At 36.7% G+C, this 18,086-nt stretch overlaps 1 protein-coding gene across 5 annotated transcripts in view; it reads left to right on the forward strand.

The window, feature by feature from the left end:
- LTN1 (listerin E3 ubiquitin protein ligase 1) overlaps window positions 1-18,086 on the forward strand; it is a 62,397-nt gene that overhangs the window by 32,985 nt on the left and 11,326 nt on the right. For 3 of the 5 annotated variants that reach the window (XM_025872447.2, XM_073891454.1, XM_073891460.1), the window contains 6 exons: window positions 11,858-11,993; window positions 12,202-12,346; window positions 13,442-13,655; window positions 14,111-14,348; window positions 14,708-14,782; window positions 16,511-16,697. In XM_025872447.2, coding sequence (XP_025728232.1) covers window positions 11,858-11,993; window positions 12,202-12,346; window positions 13,442-13,655; window positions 14,111-14,348; window positions 14,708-14,782; window positions 16,511-16,697 — 995 coding nt within the window. Of the gene's footprint in view, window positions 1-11,857; window positions 11,994-12,201; window positions 12,347-13,441; window positions 13,660-14,110; window positions 14,349-14,707; window positions 14,783-16,510; window positions 16,698-18,086 lie in introns of all 5 variants that reach the window. The other 2 variants (XM_073891446.1, XM_025872466.2) reach the window with 2 other exon arrangements.

Below are 18,086 nucleotides of genomic sequence, written 5' to 3' on the forward strand. Positions count from 1 at the left end.
AAGCCCACATCATGTAGGTAGTAGTATAATCTGTAAATGAGCATGAGCTTGTCCAGGCAGAGTGAAGAGTGAGAAGAACGTCAAGGGAATGCCAATACATAGATACAAGGGGTATGTGGGTGGGGAGAGTTGAGAATAAGGACTAAATATAAAAGCAGAGGAGTTTTAGGTAGTATTCAACCCCTGTGTTAAATACCACAGAAGTTGACATAAAATTCAGGAATGAAGAGTGTTGAGAAAATGGAGGCAGATATTTGTTCTAAGTGTTCGGTGAAAAGGGATGTAGAAAGGTGAAAGCCAGAGATGAATTTAAGGTCAGAGGGAAAATTGGTGTTGCAGGGGAGGAGGAGGAGGAGTAGGAGATAGAGAAACTGATGATAGCTCCCACTGAGGTGATGAGAGGGATGGAATCTACTTAGAAGATACTAACCTCATGTAGGTGGAGTGACTTTCTTCAGAGAGAAGTTAGGAGAGATGGAGGATGGATGCAGATGTGAACAAAGAGGGTAGGGAACTTGATGTGTTCCTTACTAATAAGCTTTGCATCTCTTTGGGCCAGATCATTTAATGAGTAGAAACTGGATTGCAGATTTTAAGGATAGTGAAAGTTTGAAGTAGTGGAAGAAGAACACGCCTATCAACAAACATTTGTCAAGAAGAATTACCCTATGGCACCCAAAGCCAGCCGATGTCAAAAATAAATTATTGTGGCATTAAGCTTTATAGTTTCGTTCACTGACAGAGTTAGATTGTAGGATCAGGCAGGGATTTGCAGTTCTGGAATGGGGATGCAGTAGAACTGGCTGTGCATAGAGGAGAGGAGGACCTAATGGGAGTGCAGGTGGTTTCTCCAAGCACACATTATAACTGAAGTATGGCCAAGGGAAAGAAGGGGCAGGAGGAGACAAGGCTGCAGTGTCACACAGCTGTGTGCAGTCACACAGACCATGGGTTCCTAGCTGTGTGGAGGCTCTACAGGAGGAGGAATGTTTTTGAGATTTGACAAGTAATTTTGCTCTTTCAACCAAAGTAATGAAAACTAACAAATAGTTTTTAGTATATAGTTGTTAGAAAATCTATTGTTTCTGATTACACTTGAGCTCAGCCTATTCAATTTTGCCAGGAAGATTAAAAAAAAATTATTCCTCTGCCTTTAAAGGACGGTTAAATACATTATACATTTTTTTTTCTTTATTCCTCAGTTCCCTTTTACCTAAGGATAAGAACCCAAGTCCTTAGTTTGGCCTGTTGGACATTTTACAATCTTATTGCAACTGATCTCTCCAGTTTTACTTTTTGCTTCCATCCTGGACCTGGCAATGCTAAATCTTCATGATTTTTGAACATTATATACTTTTTTTTCAGTTTTATTGAAAAATTATTGACATCACTGTGTTTCAGGTGTACAACACGATGGTTTGATTTATATATATATTGTGAGGTGATTACCACTATAGGTTCAGCTCACATCCATATTCTCATGTAGATGCAATAACAAGAAAAGGAAAAGGAAAAAAAATTCCTCCTGATGAGAACTCAGGATTAACTTTTACCAGCATTCCTATATATTATATAGTAGTGTTAGCGTAGTCATCATGTTGTACATTACATCCCTAGTACTTATTTATCTTATAACTGGAAGCTTGTGACTGTAATCCTTCCTCCAAGCCCCGCCTTCCCCCATCCTCCCTTCTGGTAACCACAGTCTAATCTCTTTTTCTGTGAGTGTAGGTTTGATTTGGTATGGTTTGGTTTGGTTCCACATATGAGTGAGATTATACAGTATTTGTCTTTGACTTATCTCACTTTAGCGTAGTATCTTCACCGTCCATCCATGTTGTCACAAATGGTAGGATATCCTTTTATGGCTGTGAATAGTATTCCATTCTATGTATATACCACAACTTCTTTTCCATTTCATTCATTAATGGACCCTTGGGTTGTTTACATGTCTTGGCTATTATAAATAATATTGCTATGAACATGGGGGTGCAGATATCTTTTGGAGTTAATCTTTTTGTTTCCTTTGGATATTCATTGACCTTTGAACAACATGGGTTTGAATTGTGTGGGTCCCCTTGTATGCAGATTTTTTTCAATAAATACAGTACTATAAATGTATTTTCCTTATGATTTTCTTGACATTTTCTTTTTTCTAGCTTACTTTATTATAAGAATATAGTTAATACATATGTGTTAATTGTCAGTGTAATTGGTAAGGCTTCCAGTCAACAGTAGGCTGTTAGTAGTGAAGTTTTTGGGAAGTCAGAAGTTATATGCAGATTTTCAAGTGCATGGGTTGCGGGGGTTGGTGCCCCTAACCTCCACATTATTTGAGGTTTAACTGTATTCTCAGAAATGGAATTACTGGATCATACAGTAGTTCTATTTTTAATTTTTTGAGGACATCCATACTGTTTCTCATAGTGGCTGTGCCACTTTACAGCCCCACCAACAGGGCATTAGGGTTCCATTTTCTTCACAGCCATGCCAGAATTTGTTATCTCTTACCTTTTTATGATGGCCCTTCTGTTAAGTGTGAGATAATATCTCATTATAGTTTTAATTTTCATTTCCCTAATGACTAGTGATGTTGAGAATCATTTTATATATCTGTTGGCCTTAGGAATATTTTCTTTGGAAAAATGTGTATTCAGGCCCTTGGCCCTTTTTTGTAAATTGGGCTATTTGGTTTTTTGCTATTAAGTTGTATGAGTTCTTTATATATTTTGGATATTAATCCCTTATTGGATATAAGGTTTGCAAATAATTTTCCCATTCTGTAGGTTGTCTTTTCACTTTGTTGATTTATTTTGCTGTGCAGAAACTTTTTAGTCTGATGTAGTCCCACTTGTTTATTTTTTATTTTACTTGTGCTTTAGGAGTCATATCCAAAAATTAATTACCAAGGTGTATGTCAAGAGCTTCATTCCTATGTTTTCCTCTAGGAATTTCATAGTTTTATATATTTAAATCTTTAATTGCTTTTGAGTTAATTTTTGCAAGTGATGTAAGATATGGGGCCAGTTTTATTATTTTACACGTGAATAACCAATTATCCCAGCACCATTTATTGAAGAGACTGTCTTTCTCGATTTAGTATTCTTGAATACCTTGTCAAATATTAGTTGATCATATTTTGGGCTCTCAATTCTGTTTCATTAGTCTGTTTTTATGACCTATTATACTATCTTGATGACTATAATAGCTTTATTGTATAGCATGACATCAGGAAGTGTGATGCCTCCTGCTTTGTTCTTCTTTCGCAGGATTTCTTTGGCTACTCAGGGTCTTTTGTGGTTCTGTATACGTTTTAAGAGTGTTTTTTCTACTTCTGTAAAAAATGCCAGTGGAATCTTGAATAGGGATTGCATTGAATCTATGGATGGCTTTTGGTAGTATTGATATTTTAACAATATTAATTCTTCCAGTCCATGAACATGGAATACCTTTCTATTTATTTGTGTCTTTGATGTCTTTCATTAATGTCTTGTAGTTTTCAATGTAGAGATCTTTCATTTTCTTAAATGTATTCCTAAGTATTTTGGTTTTGATGCTATTGTAAATGGGATAGGGAATTTTTTTCAGAAAATGTGTTGCTGTTGTATAGAAATGTTACTGATTTTTTATGTTCATTTTGTATCCTGCAACTCGACTGAATTCACTGATCTAATACTTTTTTTGTTTGAGTCTTTAGGATTTTCTATATATTATATCATGTCATCTGTAAAGAGACAATTTTACTTCCTCCTTTCCAGTTCTGGTACCTTTTATTTCTCTTTTCTTGCTTGGTTGTTTTAGCTAGGACTTCTAGTACTGTGTTGAACAGGAGTGATGAGAGCAGCCATTGTTGTCTTGTTCCTAATCTTAGAGGAGAAGCTTTCAGCCTTTCTGCATTAAGTATGATGTTAGCTGTGGGTTTGTCATTTATGGCCTTTATTATAGTGCAGTATGTTATTTCTGTACCTAATCTGTTAAAAGTTTTCATTATGAATGGACGTTGAATTTTGTCAAATGCTTTTCTCTGTGTGTACTGAGATGATCATATGATTCTTTTCTTTCATTTTATTAATGTGATGTATCACATTGATTTGCGTTTATTGAGCCACTTTGCATTCCAGGGATAAATCCCACTTGGTCATCGTGAATGATCCTTTTAATGTACTGCTGTATTCAGTTTGCTAGTATTTTATTGAGAATTTTTCACCTATATTCTTCAGAGCATTTGCCTGTAGTTTTCTTTTCTAGTAGTGTCTTTTTGTCTTTTTCTGGTTTTGGTATCAGGATAATGCTGGCCTTGTAAAAACAGTTTGGGAGTGTTTCCTCCTCTTCAATTTTTTGGAAGAGTTTAAGAAAGATTAGTGTTGATTCTTCTTTAAATATTGGGTGAAATTCACCAGTCAAGCCATCTGGCCCTGGGCCTTTTTTCATTAGGAGATTTTTCATTAGTAATTTCGTTTCCTTGTTAGTAATTGGTCTATTCAGATTTTGTTTCTTTCTGATTCAGTCTTGGTAAGTTGTATGTTTCTAAGAGTTTTTCTGCTTCTTCTAGGTTGTCCAGTTTGTTGGCATATAGTTTTTCAACAGTAGCCTCTTATGATCCTTTGAATTACTGTGATACCAGTTGTAATGTCTCCTTTTTCATTTTCAGTTTTGTTGATATGAGTCCTTTCTCTTATTTTAGTCCCTTGGTTAGTCTAGCTAAGGGTTTGTTGGTTTTTTTCCTTCAAAAACCAGCTTTTAGTTTGTTTAATCTTTTTTATTATTTTTCTGTTCACTCTTTCATTTATTTCTGCTCTAATCTTTTATTTTTTTCTTTCTTCTGACTTTGGGCTAATTTTGTTCTTTTGCTAGTTCCTTAAGGCATAGAGGTAGGTAGTTTATTTGGAGATTTTTTTTGCTTCTTAATTAGGCATTTATTGCTATGAACTTCCCTGTTAGAACTACATTTGCTGCATCCCACAAGTTCTGGTGTGTTGTGTTTCCATTTTTGTTTATCTCAAAAAAGTTTTAGTTCCCCTTTAATTTCTTCTTTGCTCCATTGGTTGTTTAGGAGAGTGTTAATATCCATATGAATTTTTAAGTTTTCCTCTTGTTATTGATTTCCAGTTTCATGCCATTGTGGTCAGAGAAAGTATTTGATATAATTTCAGTGTTTTTGAATTTGCTAAGATTGTTTTGTGGTCCAGTCTATGGTTTATCTTAGAAAGTGGTCCTTGTGCGCTTGAAAAGAATGTGTATTATGCTGTCGTTGGATAGAATGGAAGCATAAATGTTCTAAATATTATCAACATAGAAATATAAGATGTAATTTTGTTATAAGTAAATACATATATATTAGTTCTGTTTTCTTCTGTTTATATCTGTTAGGTCCATTTGATCTGTAGTATGTTTAAGTCCACTGGTTACTTATTGATTCTTTGAATAATCTATCTTCATTGTTAAAAGTGCAGTTAAAAGTCTCCAACTATTACTGTATTACTATTTCTTCTTTTAACTCTGTTAGTTTTTGCTTTATATATATATTTAAATATATATTTGCTCCAATGTTGGATGTATAAATATTTACAATTGTAATATCTTTTGATATATTGAACCTTTATCATTATATTATAACCATCTTTGTCTCTTTTTACCATTTTTAAAGTCTATTTTGTCTACGTAAAGACACACCTCGTTTTATTGCATTTTGCTTTGTTGCATTTTGCAGATACTGTTTTTTTCTTTTTAATAAATTGAAAATTTATGGCAACTCTGTATCAAGCAAGTTTGTCAGCGCCATTTTTCCAACAGCACTTGTTTACTTCATGTTTTTATATTTTGGTAATTCTTGCAAACTTTTTCATTTTTATTTTATTTTTTTCTGGTGATGTGTGAGCAGTGATCTTTGATATTGCTGTTGTAATTGTTTTGGGGTGCCATAGGCTATGCCCATGTAAGATAGCTAACTTAAATGATAAGTTGTGGTGTGTTCTGACTGTTCTACCAACTGGCCATCCTCCTGTCTGTCTCCCTCTCCTTGGGCTTGCCTAGTGCAGGCCAATTAATAATCCTACAATAACCTCTATGTTTTCAAGTGAAAGGAGGAGTCACATGTCTCACATTTTAAATCAAAGGCTAGAAATGATTAAGCTTAGTGAGAAAGTCATGTTGAAAATGAAGATAGTTTTGAAAGCTAGGCCTGTCACACCAGACAGCTAAGTTGTGAATGCAAAAGAAAAGTTCTTGAGGAAATGAAAAGTGTTCTCCATTGAACACATAAATGATAAGAAAGAAAAACAGCCGTGCTGCTGATGTGGAGAAGTTTTAGTGGTTTGGATAGAAGATAAAACCAGCTACAACATTCCCTTTAGGTCCTAACTTTCTTCAGTTCTAAGAAGGCTAAATGAGGTAAAGAAGCTTCACAGGAAAAGTTTGAAGCTAGGAGAGGTTGACTCATGAGGTTTAAGGAAAGAAGCCCTCTGTATAACATAACAGTGCAAGGTGAAGCAGTAAATGCTGCACACAAGCTATAGCAAGTTATCCAGAAGATCTGGCTAAGGTAATTAATGAAAGTGGCTACTCTAATGGCAAGTTTTCAGTGTAGATGAAACAGCCTTCTACTGAAAGATGCCATTTAAGATATTTGTAGCTAGAGGAAGAAGTCAATGGCTGGCTTCAAAGAACAAGCTGATTCTCTTGTTAGGGGCTAATGCAGCCGGTGACTTTAAATTGGAGTCACTGCTCATTTACCATTGTTGTTGCAGTTTACATTTTTTTAACATTATATAACCAATAGCAGATTTTTGTAGTTACGGTTATTTTTACTAATTTTTTTTTTTTTAGATTTTTAAATTTTAGAGTAAACATACACATGGGGGGAGGGGCAGAGGGAGAGAATCCTAAGCAGACTCCCTGCTGAGCTCAGAGTTTGATGCAGGGCTCAGTCCCACTACCCATGAGACCATGACTCAAGCTGAAACCAAAAGTCAGATGCCCAACCGACTGAGTCACCCAGGCACCCTGTATTTTTACTATATTAAGAAAATATATTTTTTATTTATTTTTAGAAAGAGAGAAAGTGAATGCACACATGCCCATGAGCGGCAGGGTAGGGGGCAGAGAGAAAGGGAGAGAGAGAATCTTAAAGGAGGCACCATGCTCAGCACAGAGCCCAGTGTGGGGCTTGATCTCATGACCCTGAGGTCATGACCTGAGCCAAAATCAAGAGTCAGAGGCTTAACTGACTGAGCCTCCCAGGTGCCCCTAATTTTACTATATTTTTTAAAAACTTTAAACTAGAGTTGTAAGTGAATTATGTACCACTATTATCATATTCCAGAATCCAACTATGACTATATGTTTACCATTACCAATGAGATTTACAATACCTTTTTATGTTTTTATGTAGCTAACTAGTATTCTTTTATTTCCACTCAAAGAACTCCCTTTAGCATTTTTTGTAAGGCAGGTTTGGTGGTAATGAACTCCCTTAGCTTTTGTTTTGCCCAGGAAAGTTTTTGTCCCATTCTCTCCTGCCCTGAAAAGTTTCTGTTGAGAAATTCGCTGATACTCTTATGGAGGTTCCCATGGATGTAACTTACTGCTTGTACTGCCCTTAAAATTCTTTCTTTGTCTTTGACTTTTGACAATGTAATTATGACTCAAGTGTAGCCCTATTCACATTCACTTTATTCACAAATAATTATCCTTATGGATCTGGATGTCCATTTCTCTCTACAGGTTTGGGTAGTTTTCAGCCATTATTGTTTTAAATATACTTTCTGTCCGTTTCTCTTTCTGGAATTACCATAATGTGAATTTTTTTTTTATAATTCCCATAGGCTTTCTTCTTTTTTCTTTTTGCTCCAGTGTCCTATCCTCAAGGTCTCTGATTCTTCTGTGTCTTTGAGTCTACTTTTGAAACAGTTGAATTCAGTTCGGTTACTGTATTTTTCAACTCCAGAATTTCTTTTTTTTGGAAGGGAAACCAGAGTTTCAATTTCTCAGAGAATATGAACAAAGGGAAACATGTTCTGCTTACACAAGTATAAAGTTCTTGCACTTAAAAAAGCTAGGTGGGACATGTAGTTCTAATAACACTGGCTGAACTACAAATACAGGCATTTCACTGTACCCATATGAGGAACCAGAAGTCAATTTGTTGTATAGCATAACAAAGAGCTTGGTACTTAAATACTTTAACAACTCCAGAATTTCTGTTTGTTTTTTTTGATGGTCGCAGTTTTCTTATCAAACTTCGCATTTTGTTCATGCATTGTTCCTAATTTTGTTTAGCTTCTTTTCTTCGAGTTTGCTAAACTTCTTTAAGAGAATTATTCTGAATTCTTTGACAGTTTATAGATTTTCATGTCTTTAGGATCAATTATTAGAGCTTTACTAGTTTCCTTTGGGTGTCATATTTATCTGATTATTTGTGATCCTTTATTCCTTACGTTGGTATCTGCACATTCGATTGTGCTCCTCTTCCAAACATGAATAATTTATAGGTTTGTTTTGCAGAGATAGTTCTTTACCAGTCAGCTCAGTTTGGGTTTTTAGGTGTGTCTGCTGGTAATGTCCTTGTGCAAGTAGGGCCTGCTATTACAGTCTGTTTTTGGGCAAAGCTGAACTCTGAGGAAGCAGGGCTGATGGGGTCGGGGGGAGGCTAACATTTGGAAAAGACTGCTAGCTTGGTGCTGCGGTTGCCTGGATTCTCTGGTCAGACTCACTAGGTAGTTGGAACTGGGTACTATATTCATCAGTGGTTTGGGCTATGAATTAGTTTCTCTGCCCTGCCAGGGCAACAGGATAGATTCCAGAATCTATACAGCTCATTGTTTGGGGACCTGAATTGGCAAGAGCGTGCACAGAATTCCCTTGTCAGATGATGCTCTCTCTGCAGATGGGGGAAGCCATGGGTTGCGCTCGCTATTCAAGTGCCGCTGGACACAGGGTTTTTGGATGGGCTGTGGAGCTTCCTGTGTGCTCTGGTTATTTAGGTTCCCTGGTCAGACTAGCTAAAAGGTTGTATTCAATGATGAGTGGGGCTACAAATTAGATTTCCTGCCTGGGCACAGTGGCAGAAAGAGGTCTAAAGCCAGTAAAGCTCTATATTGTCTAAACTCAAGCAGAACTGCATCCCAAGTTCCTTGACTGAACAGGGCCACTGGTTTTTGTCTGCAGACTATCAGCTTTGCCTGCCCACCTCGGTTTTAGTGCCACTGTGCTGTAGAGCTTTCAGGAATTTTTGCTAGCCCTTTTGGTCAGGTGGGCTAGAAGACTGTCCACAATGTGTGGGGCTATGTCTCAGCTCCCTTGCCTCGGTGGGAGGAGGAGGGGCCAGGAGTGACCCTCAGCTTTATCTGTGAATTAATCACTCTGCCCGTGTGGAGCAGGGGAAGCCCCAATGCATGGCTTTGCTCTGGGGTGATCAGTCCCACTCAGCCACCTCTTGGCTTGAGTGCCATGGGGCCACACAGCTTTCAGGGATTGTCTCCAGCCCTTCTGGTCTGATGGGGTGGAAGATGCTCCACAGTGTGTGTTGGGGGAGGGGTGGGGAGGGGGCGGCTGTGGCTCAGCTCCTTAACCTGGGAGTGGGTAATACCACTGGGCTTTAGGGCTGTCAGAACTCCTCCTTTAAGAATCAGAATCAGGCAGATCTGCACCCTGCTATGTTCACTGGTCAGTGTGCCCCTGGCTTGGTTCTGCAGATAAGCAAAGCCACTGGTTGGGATTATTGCTGGGCACTGCGGGTATGAACTTGGTTGGCCAAGATCCATGTGCTGGTTGTTACAAGCACTTCATCCGTTGTTTGTCAAAGTCAGAGTCCCAGTGGCCGAGCCCTGCAAATTTCCCAGCAATCCCAGTGCTGTGAGATCAGGGTAGGAGCTCCCACCAAGGGACTCACAATAATGGGTGTGTGTGTGTGTTGGTTTCCCCCCTGGGTTCTCTTTTCCTACTGAAGGAACCAGAGTCTCCGGGGAGACCTCTCCACATGGTGCTGCACTGTCCTGGGGAGGGACAGTGCAGTCAGTGGATAGCTGCTTTTCTTACCTTCCTAATGCATCTGTCTTGGTCTCAGTGATGTAGGGGGTGTTTCATCCTGACCCCTGTAGGAGTCTCAGTGAGGTCTTGTTCTTGAATAATTGTTAGTTGTTTTTCTTGTGAGAGGGAGCAAAGCTAAGAACAACCTATGTCGCCGTCTTGGTGATGTCTCTCCTATTCCACACTTTTTTAGCACTTTGTGCCTTAGCTAGAGTGCCCCTTTGCTACTCTTGCAGACTTGTTTATCTTTTGATAAATCCCGGTTCAAATGCCAGCTTTGAGAAGCCCTTCCTTCCTTCCTTCCTTCCTTCCTTCCTTCCTTCCTTCCTTCCTTCTGATTGATTCATTTATTTCAGAGCGTGAGTGAGTGGGGGAAGGGACGGAGGGAGAGAATATCCAACAGACTCCTGCTGAAGGTGGAGCCCAACTCAGGACTTGATCCCACGAGCCATGAGTTCAGGACCTGAGCCAAAACCAAGAGTCACATGCCCAACCGACTGAGCCACCCAAGCGCCCCCGGGAAGCCTCTTCTGACACAACCTAGATGGAGATAGTTGTTTCCTTTTCTAGGCTCCCATTCTTTGTCCACATTATATTGTAATTTGTTTTTAAGTCTCCTAGTACTGCTGGATGAGTCCCTTCAGGGACTGGATTTTGTTCATCTTTCCCCAGCATCTAACAAGGCACCTGATATTCATTATTTATTCATCTTCATTTAGTCAGTCAAAATAAATGTCTGTATCTCAGGCATTGTCCTAGGAGGAAGTATACAGTGATAAGTAAAACAGACAAGGTTCCTTCATGGAGCTTACTTTCTGTTGAGGAGATAACAATAAAAAGTAACAGCACCTTTAGCGCTGTAAAGGCAACAAACACATGATAATTAAGAACAGAGAAATGCAGAGGGCTGTATTTCATATATGTGGGAATTACACAGAGTGGAGGCAATATTGAAGCTGAGTGTTGAAGGATAAGAAGGAACCAGGGATTCTGAAGAGGGGTGAGCCTGTGAGCGCTTTCCAGACATTCCACAATACATGCCTATGAAGTGAATATGAATTATGGAATGACATATTCTGTTTCCCATCTTTATTTAACTTTACACTCTAACTATGTTTTTTGTATGTTTGTTTTTATTTGAGAGGTGGGTATACTGAGTGAATCCTATACTTAAGAAACCCAGAATAAAAAACAAAAAAAACCCAGCACAATATCATTTACTCACCCCACCTGTACCTCCATCCCCATCCCCACTCCCTGTTCTGTGTTAGGTGCTTGGTATGGAGAAAGGGTCCCTGCCCTGTGGAGCTTACACACTTATTTGTTGACTCTTTCATGTAAGCCCTTTTTAGAATTCTTAACCAGGACATTTAGGAGAAGGTTTTTGACCTATCTCAAGATAGACTTTTTTTTTTTATAGTAGCAATACAATTTTTTTTTCTGATTTTTCATTTTCTTTCTTTCTTCCTTTTTTTTTTTTTTGGTCTCTTGCACACAATTTAACGATACAAGAATGAGTTGGTAGTTTACCATTCTAAAGAGTGATTGATTTTCCTTGCATTTTCTCATTTATAGTAATTATAGTGCTTACATGATTTCCTCATTTCAAGTTTCATACCGAAGAAAGAAAAGAATGCTTTTTCTCTGTTAACATTAGCGTGTTCTAAGAGAATGATCATCCCTATTTTTTGTCAAAAACCAGTTTTTTCAGAGAAACAGAGCAATAATTTCTACATCTGTAAGACAAGACTTTGGTTTAAGGCAGTATATATGGATAGATGTGGGTGTGTATGTGTGTGCATTTTAATTTTCATTTTGAATTTTACTTTAGGAGGTTTTGGACATCTTGCCATTTTCAATTCTTGCCTGCAAACCAGAAGCATAGATGATGGGGAGCTATTACATGGTATATTAAAAATTCTAATATCCTGGAAGAAAGATCATGAAGATATTTTTCTTTTCAGTTGGTAGGTGATATTTTATACTGTGTCTCCTTCCCCCATTACAATGTGTATCCAGATTGTGTATTTTATAGTCACAATTTTGTACAGTAATAGGATAGTAAACATTTAAGTCAGCCTTTCATAAGTATATCAGATTTAAAATAAAATAGTTTAATTGAATGTCCATATCATTCTTTCATGTTTTTTTGTTTTGTTTTTATCTTTATCACAGTAATCTATCAGAAGTAAGTCCAGAGATACTAGGTGTAAATATAGAAATAATCCGGTTCCTTTCCCTGTTTCTGAAATACTGCTCATCTCCTTTGGCAGAGAGTGAATGGGACTTCATCATGTGCTCCATGTTGGCTTGGTTGGAGGTAAATTAACCCGATGTGTCATCACCACTGTTAAGTCTTCATGCATATCTCTATACCAGAACCATCTACTAATCTTATTCTTTAAGTAATGATTGTAATTAGCTCTTCTGCAAACATTTAAACACCTTATAGATGTATTCCTCACCAGTTACTGTTTGATAGAACAGTGAAATGATAGAGGTTTAATGTCTGCCAGGATCATTCAGTGACCAAATCTCTTGCTCTTAAAGTGTTCTCTCCATTAGCTCATTTTCATACAGTATTTGTAGCACAGCCCTTGAGGTTTTATCTTTCATGATCAGTTTTTTCATCTTTTTGGCTCTTAATTAAATTATTATTAAAATGTATTGTGTCAGTAATGCGTTAAAGATTAAGCAAATTCAGAGGGAATTCATGCTCTTTTTATGACACAAAGCAAGTATAGTATTTGTGGGCTCTGATGGCAGCAAATCATTAGGGTTGAATTGGTCTGAATCTCTGCTTTGTTTGCTGTTAGCTGTGTGGCTTAAGGTGTTCAAACTTGACCTACTTGAGCCTCGGTGTCCTTATTTTTTTATTTTTTAAAGATTTTATTTATTTTAGAGAGATTATGAGCTGGGGAAAGGGGCAAAGGGAGAAGGAGGGTGAGAATCTCAGGCAGGCTCCCCGCTAAGCACAGAGCCTGACTCAGGGCTCAATCTCACGACCCTGAGATTCTGACCTGAGCCCAAGTTAAGAGTTGGACATTCAACCAACTGAGCCACCCCGGCGCCCCCAGTGTCCTTCTTTTAAAAATAACTTAATAATGCCCAATTGGTAGGGCTCCTGAGGAGATTATAAATATGTTTTTATAATTTCACTTGGTAAATGATAATTGATATTTTCTTTCATAGTTTTAGAAATAGAGAGCATTTCAGAATAAATGGATTGATTCTAATTCTTAGTATTTAATTTTTTTAAAAGTTATTTTGATGTAAAATATATAAATGTCTCTGAGACTACACTTCAACTGCTTTTTATTTTAAAATTTAGAGAACTGAGAGAGTTTTCTTTAATCCCTTGATTTGTGGTGTTCTGGTAGATGTCTGCTAACCTATTTCATTTTTGTTTCTTCAGACAACAAGTGAGAATCATGCATTGTATTCTGTTCCACTTATACAACTGTTTGCCTGTGTCAGCTGTGGTTTGGCCTGTGAGCTCAGTGCTTTTTTCGATTCTGCAACTCTGGATACCATTGGCAATCTCCCTGTAAATCTAATCAGTGAATGGAAAGAATTTTTTTCCCAAGGCATCCACAGTTTGCTTTTACCTCTTTTGGTGACTGTTACAGGCAAGTGAAAGGGGAATCATAGTGGGATTCATTGCACATGACTAGTTGAAAAATTCAAAACAAAAACTTTGGCTGCTTAAGTCAAACGGTACAGAAGAGTGAAGAAAAGAACCTGAGAGAAAACTTGGCATCTCAGAAGCATCACATATGCTTCTGCTTTATAGACAAGATTTGAAAACTGGCAAAGTATCCAGAGACTATTACAAGTTAAAATAATAGTAATTCAGATAACCTGAATAGATTATTTATAACTCAAACTTCTCTCTTTTTTAAGGATGAGAGAATAGAAGTTATGATTACTGTTTAAGATTACATTAAACGGTTTCTAGCGAGGACTGCTCTACTTTGTCAATTCTTTACTTCATTTTCTTAAATGACGTTTGACCGTGAATCAGTCAAGTTCTATTACTCACTTTATTTTGGGATGTGCATGTTTCTTTCCTTTTTGTCATCAGAAGAAAGTGAAGATACATCTGAAACATCCTTTCAGAATGCAATGCTGAAGCCCATGTGTGAAACATTAACGTATATCCCGAAAGACCAGCTGTTGAGTCAGAAACTCCCTTCAAGATTGGTTGCTGGCCAAAAAACAAACTTACCAGAGTATCTCCAGACTTTGTTAAATACATTGGCCCCATTACTCCTCTACAGAGCTCGGCCTGTGCAAATTGCTGTTTACCATATGCTATACAAGTAAGAATTCTTCCAATTGAATCAATGTTGTGGTGGTTCAAAAAATATATATATATATAGATAGATAGATATCTATATATATATTTAGTTTTAACCCTTGGTCATCAAAAAAAAGTCAAAGTAAAAAAGAAATAAACTCAACCATGCATTTTAATAACAGGGATGCCAGATTTTGGATCACCAGGTCACTGTTCTCTATACATAGTTTACATTTAGATAGTCCTGGCCATAGGTGATTATTTCAGAAAACAATCATTTAAAAATATACTCATTACAAAGTAAGTATTGGTCTTTCTGCTCTTGAGCATGATTTAACAATGAACAGTTTAATGTAGTATAATATATATTCTGACTTGCAGATTGATGCCTGAATTACCACAATATGATCAGGATAATCTAAAGTCATATGGAGATGAAGAAGAAGAACCAGCCTTGTAAGTTTTTTTAATAATTATTTAATTCTCATAATCCACCTCCCTTATAATAACTTCAGAAGATGGATAAACACAAAAGCTCAAATTTAGAGTATATATTCATTCAATAGATCTTTTATAAATCATCTGTAAGATAAAAATGAAAGAGTCCAGCCAAAAAAGATAGTTTCTCTCCTTAATTGTTCCTAAATCATATTTTCAGTTTGCTACTATTTGGCAGAACTTTCTTTGACCACACGGTGGCTGTGGAAAGAGTATCAATTTAAATATCTATTGAGCACCCACTTTGTGCAAAGTAATAAATGTCTAGGGGAGAATATGGTGTTTAGTAGTTGTTCTTATTCATAAGGAGCTTATAATCACTATAGACGATACTACTCTATAATAGAAGACAGTGTGTGGCAGGTGCTGTGGAACAGGATAGATAGCATGCTGGGGGAACACAGCTGCTTGCACCAGAAGGAAAGACTTTTTCTTGAGAAAGAGACATTTATTCTGGATCTATCAAGTTAGGTAGCACTTCAGCAGGGCAGGGAAGACCATATCAATTAAGGGAATACCATGTGCGAAGGCATGAATGTGCAGGATGTGCTGGGGAGTGTTGAGTAGTTGCCACTTAACATTATTTTTTGTTGTCTGTATGTTCCTCCACTGGAATAGAAACTCTGTAAAGTCAGGAAGTTTTGTCTCTTGTTCCCAACTATATTCATAGCATTCAGAATGGTCCCTGGCCTAACACAAGACTCATGAATCCTGCTTATTTGTTTAATAAAAGGATAAATGAACAAATATATGTAGAGAAGGTAGGGAAGGTATAGATAATGAAGGGCCTTAAAAATTACATTTTCTGGGATTTAGGGCATTATTTGATAGAAGATGGGAAAAGTACCAGCTGATTCTAGCTATAGCATGAATCATAAATTATACAAAGAAGCACACAGAGATGGAGACCATTCTAGAAACAGTAATAGTGCATGGAGGGCAGCATGGAAATGGAGAGATACCTGAGCTGGTATTTGTAAAATCCAGTGACTGTTGGTATGGAATAGAGAAGGGTTGGTAGATGGGATAGTGGTGCTGAAGGTAAAAATCCAAGGGCAGAAGCTTGAAGACCTGTGTTTATGGGCTGGGAAAAGGAAGCCACAAGGAAAGAAATGTTGCACAGGTGAAAGGAAAGAACTGAGCTACAATGTCAGAGAGAGTTTGACAGGATATACACATGTATTTCACTTTTTGAGAATCTCCTAAGTTCATCTGAAAGTGTTAATGAGTGTAGTAGTTCAGTAAAGAAGAAAATTAATTTACATTGTCATAAATTAATATGAATATTGAATTTACTTTCCTGAAAAGACATACAGTCTTATGTTTTTTACCCTTTATAGGGATCTGGTAGGACCTGGTATCGCTAACTACTAGAGCTTATATTTTGTAGTATTTTTCATATATATTTCAAGTAATATAAATATGAAAAATATTTTACATATTTATGAATATAAAATGTGTTTTACGTTTACATATGTTAATGTATTTATAATTAAATATATTTAATTTAACAGAATTAGCAGTTAAAATTAGCCGTTAAAGCTGAATCTGTAAAGGGGGACTTTTAAAATGGTTTTTGAAAAATAGAGAAAGATTTTTCTGAAATGCTTAAAGTGTATACATGCTGTGAATTTTTTAAGGGATAAGTTATGAAGAAAATTGTGGTGTTTAATCATTGATTCATAGGTCACCACCAGCAGCACTGATGTCTCTTCTTAGAACTCAGGAGGACTTGCTAGAAAATGTTTTGGGGTGTATTCCTGTTGGACAGATAGTAACTATTAAGCCACTGAGTGAAGACTTCTGCTATGTTCTGGGATACCTCCTCACCTGGAAATTAATACTTACTTTCTTCAAAGCTGCGTCATCTCAGGTAAATAGGTGATAACTTTTGACAGTTCTGTCATCTGTGTGTTTCTGTTACTGTTCTAAACCCTTTGTTTCCCCTCTTTTTGAAAAAAGGGGAAATGCCTCACATTTTAATCTTTCCTGGCTAACTTCAGACATTCTGCTAAATTTATATCTGTCCCTTAACTTCCTTATCCTCCCCGCCCCCCACACGCACACAGTTTTTTTGTAAAAGTAATCTCTGGAATGTGCTTGAATCAATTTTTTTCTTACTGAATGTAGCCACGAAGTCCTTTTACTGCAGGAAACAAGATTTACATAATTTAATTTTGTGTTACCACAGTAATAATTCCAAAGGACTTAGATCTTGCTGTTTTGTTTTTTTTTTTTCCTTTGGTCAATTTCTGACCCTTGTGGAGATTTTATTAGTACATCATTGGGAATTTACCTTATTTGAAAATCAGTGTTTAGAGCAAGATCTATGAAATGTTACTGTGTAATTCAAACTGTTATCTCAAAATGGTAAAAATATCTTAAGATAATTATTTTGCCCAAATTATTCTAGCAGCCACTAGATGTCTCTGTTGTCTCATGTTTAGGAAGAAAGACCTCATTGTCTAGGAAGAAAGCTGGAAAAATTTCCAGGTTTTTCTTTCTTTCTTTTTCTTTTTCTTTTTATTCTTTAGGCTGATCCCCACTTAAAAAGTTCCAATTAAATGTTGATTGAATCAGTTTAATAAACTGATGGCTTTTTAAATATAAACAGTGGCTTTTTTGACAGGTTAATACAGTAACACTTAATTTCTTACCTCATATTTGAGGTGTGATTAAATATGGCATTCATTTCCAATGTGATTTTTCCGAATTCCTAAGTTATAATTTATGTCGTTGCTAATAACTCATACCTTGATACAAATATGTGAACATACGCATCTTTGCATTTGTATATCTAAGGGGAAGATCAAATTACAGAGGCAACGATGATCTAGATGTTTAAATTGTTTTATTTTTCTGTAGGCTGGCCACTTATGTTTGTGACTTGAGCTAGTTTTATTTGCTGGTGATGTATTTCAAGAACTCCTTGTTGGGTTTTTATATTTGTTTCTTAAAATATTGTTGATCTCTTAAAAAATTGCAGCAAGTGAGTCTTCCATGTGTAAGAGTTTTGTTCTTATCATCTTATATTCAGAAATTTTGAAAATGGCCATGCATCATTTTTTTTCATTAAACCAGAATTGGGTTAGGGGCACAAAGAATTGTACAGCAGCATTAATGAGCCTGGAACTTGAACCGAATGGTGACAGTTAAACCAGAATAACTCAGTTAATAGCCTAATCAGGTAAATCCTAAAGCACAGAATTTTTTTAAAAAATACTGTAATTGGTCCTAAATCTGGTCCTAATACTGTAATTGG

This window comes from Callorhinus ursinus, unplaced genomic scaffold, assembly GCF_003265705.2.
Source record: "Callorhinus ursinus isolate GAN/ISIS: 27379988/994484 unplaced genomic scaffold, GSC_fseal_2.0 scaffold1, whole genome shotgun sequence".
NCBI classification, from domain to species: Eukaryota; Metazoa; Chordata; class Mammalia; order Carnivora; family Otariidae; genus Callorhinus; species Callorhinus ursinus.